This window comes from Aquarana catesbeiana, linkage group LG06 (assembly GCF_042186555.1).
Source record: "Aquarana catesbeiana isolate 2022-GZ linkage group LG06, ASM4218655v1, whole genome shotgun sequence".
NCBI classification, from domain to species: Eukaryota; Metazoa; Chordata; class Amphibia; order Anura; family Ranidae; genus Aquarana; species Aquarana catesbeiana.
In genome coordinates this window covers 280503530-280512376 of record NC_133329.1, presented here as the reverse complement: position 1 = coordinate 280512376, position 8847 = coordinate 280503530, and the positions used below count along the sequence as shown (strand labels likewise).

At 40.1% G+C, this 8847-nt stretch overlaps 1 protein-coding gene across 1 annotated transcript; it reads left to right on the top strand.

Annotated features, from left to right (window-relative positions):
• The first annotated feature begins 233 nt into the window (after positions 1-233).
• Positions 234-7092, top strand: LOC141147738 (gamma-crystallin 2-like). The gene is made up of 3 exons (XM_073634921.1): positions 234-377; positions 5710-5952; positions 6758-7092. The coding sequence occupies exons 1-3, from the start codon at positions 369-371 to the stop codon at positions 7031-7033; spliced, it is 528 nt and encodes a 175-aa protein (XP_073491022.1). The 5' UTR covers positions 234-368; the 3' UTR covers positions 7034-7092.
• The last annotated feature ends 1755 nt before the right edge of the window (positions 7093-8847 follow it).

The following is an 8847-nucleotide window of genomic DNA, read 5'->3' as shown; positions in this document are numbered from 1 at the left end:
AGATCCACATGAGTGGGGAGACTGAAGATATTTTAAAAAATATTTTTTTTTATATCAACAATTTATAGTATACAAAATGTGATTTCACTCTCTATTAACTGTTTTATTTAATCTACATTGCTCAACTGTGAGTCATGTGATAGAAAACCATCAGCGATGCCAAGAATCTAGGAACAAAAGCTTACTACAGTGTTATACAGAGATAAAGCATTCTGGATAAAAAGATTAAATAAACTGGACCTAATACTTTTTCCACAAACAGGAGAGAAAAACCTTTGTTTTAAACTTGCTGATCAAGCAATGAACAGCTTTATATAGTAGCTGCTATCTAACTTATCACAAATCACTGATCCTTCTATACAGCGAAAATGGGAAAGGTAAGAACTGATATATTTTTAGATATAAACTGTAAACCTTTATATATACAATCATTTTCCTTGTAATATTTAGGCAATACACAAAATAAAGCCTCAATGGTAAAACAAACATAGTACAGCCATTAGATTGCTAGCATTATTATATCTTGCATCATAATCTTATTGGTTATAGACAAGTTCATATGTCTATAGACATAATCATTTATCATTTATGATATTCAATTTAACCCCTTAATCCCTGATAAAGCCTTCCGAGCTTTATTTTCATCTTAAAACTCTGATCATTACACTCTTTGGTGGCAAACAACATTTCACATTTAATATTAGATATTTCACATTCGATATTAACAGTTTTTATATTAATTTTGGGAGATTAGATATGGAGATTATGAACATTTCCATTGAACTCATCATCCTTCAGCACTGATATGAAGAGCCTTGGGTAGAATGTGGGGATCCATGACTAGCCATCGTTTTCCAGTTAGATTTGATAAGAATAAAAATGATTTAGAACAAAAATATTTTCACAATCACAACATGCATAGATGTCCTGGAAGTTGGTAGAAGGAGCCCTTGCTTTAGGAATCATTTACTAAAGAAATTCCAAGTATAATTATAATGAATGTATTATAACAACCAATACATTTTTTCATTTGCTGAACTCAAATCAAAAGAGAACAACTGATTAGTTGCTATAAGTTATTTCACTTTAATTATTCCTTTTTGCCCTACTAAAGTGGCCTGAACCAGAACATGACATTGTCTTGCAATGACTTATAAAGTCTTAAAGTTTTTCTTTCTTTTGGATAGTTTAGAATGTTTAAAATTCAACAGTTTATTTTTGTTGTCTGTTAAGGAGACTTCCCTTCCTATTCTGAGGAAGCAACATAAACTGAAAGGAAATCTCTGCGGTACCTTGTCCCATCAAGGATAGCCAAATCTGCTCCTAATTATTCAGGTCTCTGCTTTCATGGCTGTTCGGAACCAGGTACACATATGCACATATGGTGGACCTGCCCACTGGTTCAAGCTTTCTGGAAAGCCATATTTACGCTTGCCTCCAGTATGTTTGAAATGCATATACCTCTGGAACCCTCAACAGCCCTGCTTAATCTGAAACCAGGAGCCTTGATGCGTAAAAATTCAAGCTTGTGCTCCAATTCCTTACAGCCACAAAGCATAACTATAGCAAAGGATTGGAAGTCCCCATCCTTGGCTGAAGCCAAAACGAAGCACGCAAAAATGGAAGCTATTGACCGAAATCAAATCCCCAAATTCGACAAAATCTGGCAATCCTGGATTAAACACCATCTGCCACCTGACTTTGAAGAATCTGTCCTTAGGCCGTGGTAACTAAGCACTATACTTACCCCTTTTGAAAACGCATTGGTGGTCAGGCCATTCCTTTCACTCCCTTCCTTCTAATTTTCTCTCTTTTCTACTCTATTAGGATCCTTAGTATCTGGCTTGGCTGTTGTTAAACCCTCCCCGAATTAACAGATTCCCTGTCAATGAGGGATCATTTTTATATAGCCGAACCCAAATGCCGCCAAGATAGTCCAAGGCGCTTACTCTGTTTACTAACCTCCACTCAACTCCCTACCATAGTGCGCCCTACCCCTCTTTTTGGGGGCTCTTGCTCCAACCCTGGATATACCCCGTTTATCCTACAGGTCAAGCCTTCCGAATACAAGTACTGTACAGTTTCAATTTTTTAATCCCTATGGTTAACACCTTTAACTTTCACTGTGGCCTATCCTAACAGATTGGTTCTTCCTTTATGATTTGCTCACTAAATATTGTTTGTACCGACTTGATCTTTGTGTACACGCTCACTGTATTGTTACTAAATTTACATGGAACTACCTTGTATTGCTCCTTATGATTGTTCTATACCCTGTTTATTGAATAACTCAATAAAAAAAGTTAGAACCATTAATTGGGACAAACTATGTACACTCCCTGTACATATTACTACTTCAGTTTCCTCCAGCACTTTCCTTGCTTGCAGACTATTCCTCTTCCTTCTTTCTGCACAACTCTTAGCTCTCAGGATCAGTGAGGACAAAATGGTTAGACCTGACTCTGACTCAGCCAGGCCTCAGCAACCGCCTTTTGCAGGCAGGGACCGCGGGCCCCTAAGGTGTAACAAGAAAATAGAAAGTTCTGGTGCTAGCTGTCCTATCTTTGGTTACTAAGTCCAGTAACCCATCTTAAGGCCCTGACAGCCCTCCTGGCTGCTGCTGTCCTTCTCCAATGCACCAGTCCCAGACTGCATGCTCCCAGTCCTCTCAGGCATGCCTCCCCAGTCCTCCTGACTGTGCTTGTCACTCACCTGTCCTCCTGGCTGCGACCAGTTGTTCCCCTTGAAGACTTGCACGGCAATGCTATCCTGTGCCTCCTGTCCAGAACCTTCATGCTTTCTTGAAGGACTCTGTCCGCATCCAAGCCCCGGGCCCAAGGTCACCCCCCCAGACTGGGGAGCTCCCTCCCAGGCCCTGACAATCTAGCACTCCATCTTCAAGCTCTGAACATCTCCACCAAACCCCTCCCCAGCTGGGTAGTTCCCAGGTACTTGAAGAGGCCTGCCCCCTGCCAATCCAAGTTGGGGATTGGTCAGGGATCCTTAGAGTACCTCAGGCAGGGCCACCTCTCCTCTCCTTCTCTCTCTCTAGTACCTTCTAGAAGGCTCTAGAAAGAAGAGGGAGGTCTTAATGATGCTGCCTGTGAATTACCAGCTGCTGCTCTGAGCCACTCCCAGCCCAAATCAAAACAAACAGGCCTGTTTGCCAGCCAGACCTGCTCAAATTTACCTTACCTATCACACAAAAAAATCCTATTCTAGCACCTACCTAAGTAAAGGGTGCTACACACACACATACACATACGCACGCCCATACTCCACAAAAACACTAAGCATTGACAAATGTGGCAATATGCAGTCATCATAATATTTGGGCAATACACTAGCAGCTGTGACAGTGCATACATTTAAATTGTGGGATACACAATTTAATATGTGGTCATACAGTATCTCACAAAAGTGAGTACACCTCTCACATTATTGTAAATATTTTATTATATTGTTTCACGTGACAACACTGAAGAAATTACACTTTGCTACAATGTAAAGTAGTGAGTGTACAGCTTGTATAAAAGTGTAAATTTGCTGTCCCCTCAAAATAACTCAACACACAGCGATTAATGTCTAAACTGCTGGCAACAAAAGCGAGTACACTGCTAAGTGGAAAAGGCCAAATGGGGCCCAATTAGCCATTTTCCCTCCCCAGTGTTATGTGACTCGTTAGTGTTACAAGGTCCCAGGTGTGAATGGGGAGCAGGGGTGTTAAATTTGGTGTTATCGCTCTCACTCTCTCATACTGGTCACTGGAAGTTCAACATGGTACCTCATGGCAAAGAACTCTTTGAGGATCTGAAAAAAGAATTGTTGCTCTACATGAAGATAGCCTAGGCTATAAGAAGATTGCCAAGACCTTGAAACTGAACTGCAGCATGGTGGCCAAGACCATACAGCAGTTTAACAGGACAGGTTTTACTCAGAACAGGCCTCGTCATGATCGACCAAACAAGTTGAGTGCACGTGCTCAGAGTCATATCCAGAGGTTGTCTTTGGGAAATAGATGTATGAGTGTTGCCAGCCTTGCTGCAGAGGTTGAAGGTGTGGGTGGGTCAGCCTGTCTGTACTCAGACCATACACCACACACTGCATTAAATTGGTCTGCATGGCTGTCGTCCCAGAAGGAAGCCTCTTCTAAAGATGATGCACAAGAAAGCCTGCAGCTTGCTGAAGACATGTAGACTAAGGACATGGATTACTGGAACTATGTCCTGTGGTCTGATGACACTAAGATAAACTTATTTGGGTCAGATGGTGTCAAGCATGTGTGGCAGCAACCAAGGGAGGAGTACAAAGACAAGTGTGTTTTGCCTACAGTCAAGCAAGGTTGTGGGGGTGTCATTTTTCTGGGGCTGCATAAGTGCTGCTGGCACTGGGGAGCTACAGTCCATTAAGGGAACCATGAATGCCAACATGTACTGAGACATACTGAAGCAGAGCATGATCCCCTCCCTTCAGAGACTGGGCCGCAGGGCAGTATTCCAACATGATTATGACCCCAAACACACCACCAAGATGACCACTGCCTTGCTAAAGAAGCTGAGGGTAAATGTGATGGACTGGCCAAGCATGTCTCCAGACCTAAACCCTATTGAGCATCTGCGGGGCATCCTCAAACGGAAGGTGGAGACCGCAAGGTCTCTAACATCCACCAGCTCCGTGATGTCATCATAAAGGAGTGGAAGAGGACCCCAGTGGCAATCTGTGAAGCTCTGGTGAACTTCATGCCCAAGAGAGTTAAGGCAATGCTGGAAAGTAATGGTGGCCACACAAAATATGGACACTTTGGGCCCAATTTGGACAATTTCATTTAGGGGTGTACTCACTTTTGTTGCCAGTGGTTTAGACATTAATGGCTGTGTGTTGAGTTATTTTGAGGGTACAGCAAATATACACTGTTATACAAGCTGTACACTCACTACTTTACATTGCAGCAAAGTGTAATTTCTTCAGTGCTGTTACATAAAAAAATATAAAATATTTACAAAAATGTGAGGGATGGACTCACTTTGTGAGATACTGTATATTTGAAGTATTATTTTTAGGTGGCAATGACCTTTAATTTTTAACATACAATAGAAAAAATGTCGGGTAGAATCCAACTGATTACTAGAAGTATTTTTTCTTTAATTAAAGTGACTGTCTTGTGCTAAACAAAAAACATCTAAAGATTTTCCCCATGCAATACAACACTGTGAAAATGAACCTCCCTGTTAGGGTTTCTCCCACTGATCATAGAGAAGGAACATAGGAGGCTGTGGTAGAAACAACTGAGTGCAGTGGGAGTGCAGGCATACAACCCTCTTGGAAATGTTGAGTGATTAATTATTTGTGTATGTTTTAGCACCTAAAAACAACGGAATTTGCACTTACCACCCACTGGAGAGATACATTTTCACACTTCTATTGCTGGAAGCAATTCTACAGATATGTTTGGGGGGAACAGCAGAGTTGCTTTAAGTCTTCATTTTATAAATCACTACTAGAATATATAATAAGTTGATCTTGATGGTCTTTTTATCCTTGCTAACTATACTAACATCAAAATCATGGAAAGAGCAGAAAACAGAGGGCTAAAGAAGGATGTGATGGTTGCCTTTTGAATATATTTAGTCTTCAAAATATGTACTGTAGTAACCCACAACCCAACAAATATACTTTATATGTACATCTCACAAATTTTGCTTTACACAGATCACCTTCTATGAAGACAAGAACTTCAAGGGCCGCTCCTATGAGTGTAGCAGCGACAATAATGACTTGCACTCTCATGTGAGCCGCTGCAACTCTATCAAAGTTGACAATGGCTCTTGGATGATTTACGAGCAGGCCAACAACAAAGGCCATCAATATTTTCTCAAAAGAGGAGAATATCCCGACTATCAACACTGGATGGGATTCAATGATACCATCAGTTCTTGTCATATGATTCCACTGGTTAGTAATAAATATTTTTCCCTACTTAGATGTAGGATAAAAAAATATATTTTATTCTGCCAGTCATCATGTAATAAGGTTGGACAGAATGTATAAATGCATTAATGTCACTGTACAGCTGGTGTGATTTGCAGTATTTAGAGTAATGTACAATATACATGTTTTTTTTTAACTTTTGGATAGGGTAGGGCGTGGGTAAAACTCCCTCGTGGTTTTGATGGTTTTTTTGCCAACTGTGTCCATTGCAGAGATTTTCTTTAATTTCCTGTCCTGTAGACACAACAGAAAAAGAGGGGAAAACTCTACAAAGTGAGAAGAAATTCCCTTTTAGTCAGTTGTCACCAGAACAAGTGTTGCTATTGTATGATTTTTTTCTCTATTCCTGCTCTGGTGACAGTTAAAAATTTTGGATTTTACCTTACTTTAAATCCCAATGACTATAGTTACAGGGAAAAGTGGACAATGTGAATCTCTCCAACAAGGTGCACAGACAGCAGTAAAAGCCTGTCAGGGGTTCTAAGCCATAACTACACTATTCAAAACTTAAAAAAGATGTTTTAGCTTTAAATGTATTACATTTTGTGACAAAGCAAATTATTATAATTTAATTTAAAGCCAAACTATATAGTGTGATTTAGGGTGATGAATAAAAAGCAAAAGTATTGTTGTGACATTCAGACATTTCTGCTTATAACCATGATGAGCGGCTAAATGCAGTTATGTTTTGCGGTTCAGGATTATATTTAAAAGTAATCTTCAATGTATATTTATCACAATAAAATTGTATTTTAATATACCTCTACAGCATACAGGAGCATTTTTGATCAAGCTGTATGAAAAGGAAGACCTTAGGGGACAAGTGGTGGAATTCACAGAAGATCATCCACATATCTATCAAGATTTCAACTATCGTGAAATCCATTCTTGCAATGTTATTGAAGGCCATTGGATTTTCTATGAGGAACCCAACTACAAAGGACGTCAATATTATCTGAGACCTGGAGAGTACAGGAATTTCAGTGATTGGGGAGCAGTAAACGCAAGAGTTGGATCCATAAGAAGAGTACAAGAGTTTTATTAAATTTAAATAAAATGTATCACTGTATCTCTCCATAAAATCTAAACATAATTGCTCATAAACCTTCTCTAAATCTTTTTATTTAAGGAAAAATCACTGTGTTGATTATCTTTGCTGTAAGCATGCTCAGCAGTATACACATTTCCAAATTAGGGTTTCATGTTTTGTTAAAGTGAACCTGAACTCAAAAAATTAAGATTTGCTTTGTTGTAAGGGAATAGTTAGGAGTATCAATTGTGCCTTAGCAGTACCCAGAAAGATCACCTTTTGTCTTGTATTCCTCCTGTAAAATAGCAGTTCACACCCTAGTAAGTGAGTCTGCCTAGGCACTAATTTGTATATACCCTCATAGATGTACAGTATATCTTCAGTGTTATACTGAGGCACTGCTGCCTTTGACTGCTAGTCTCAGGAGAATTAGAGTGTTTCTGTTACTGTGTTTCCCATTGTTCTTCCTCTGGAGGCTCTGATATGAGGAAGCAAAGATCTTCTTCTACCAATACGGCTGCCTCTACACAAAGACACAATGTAGAACAAGACATGGTAATTCAGTAATGAGTAAAAGATCAGCTGCAAAGAGACCACATGTGACTAGACCTTTGAAAACATGCAAATACACATAAAAATATAAAATCTTGGGGTGCTTGAAGTGTAAGTAAATTATCTATATAAAGATATGTATCTTTATAAAAAGATTTATATAAACAGATATGAAGACTAATATTTACTGGGGTCATAGTTATTACATGCTCTGCAAACTCACTGTTATTTTCCCAGCTTTTTCCATAATCATCAGTAACATTTCTCCAAAGTGGACTAGTCAAGCTAATGACATTCAAATAGTTACACACTCTTAAGCAGCAAGCAATAAACAGTAAATTAACCTTAAAGAGGAAGTAAACTCTGCTATCCCTATTGCATTTTCATCTAGTTAGTTATAAACATTTGTTTTCAGTCTATATAGTATAATGTATGCAGTATTATGTCTAACTTACTCTTTTCTGAAGTTAGTAAAAAGAATCGTCTTCTGGGATAAAGTGGCGCCATCTTGGGTACTGTTATCTGAGTCAGCTGTGTACATCATTTCCACCCTCCCTGTTTTCCCCTGCTGTAATCTTGCGCATGCGCGATAGCCTCTTTCTCAATCCGAAAAAAAAAAAAATTAATAAGTTGATTTGTCCATAATACCATCGAAAATATCAGGCTAAAAGCTCCAGATGAACACCGCGATAGGCGCCTCTATGCCCTGGTTTACCAGGAAGATGCCCAGTCTCGCAAGTCTTTACAGCTGAGCCGCAGACACTGGAACTTGCAGACACAGCACGCTGTCACTGGGGAAATGGCACACAGAGCGTGCCGTGAATCAAAGCATGTGCCAATGGCATCAGCAAAAATTACAGGACAGATTGCAAGAAGACAATACAAGTAAGAAAACTTTTACAGGCAGCAATCAGTAGCTTTAGTAATGAGGATTAGAATGTGCTGAAGTTTGGTAGGAGAGTTTACAATCACTTTTACCACAAGCCATGTAGTTAAAGCCATATTGGAGCAATGCATCCCCAAAGGGGATATCAAGGGACATGTCGGCAGGGCCGGTGCTCCCACTAGGCGAACTAGGCAGTCGCCTAGGGAGCTTAGTGGCCTAGGGGTGCAGCTGACCCTTGCCTCACCTCCTCATTGTCGTCTCCCCCAAGCTCCTGACAGAACCACTGATAGGGGACCCAGACAGCAAGGTGCGGTGGGCGGGTGGTAGCCTTGCAGAGCGGTGTGCAGCTCTCCCCCTCTCCATCCCATCGGCTTTCACATGCTGAGGGAGA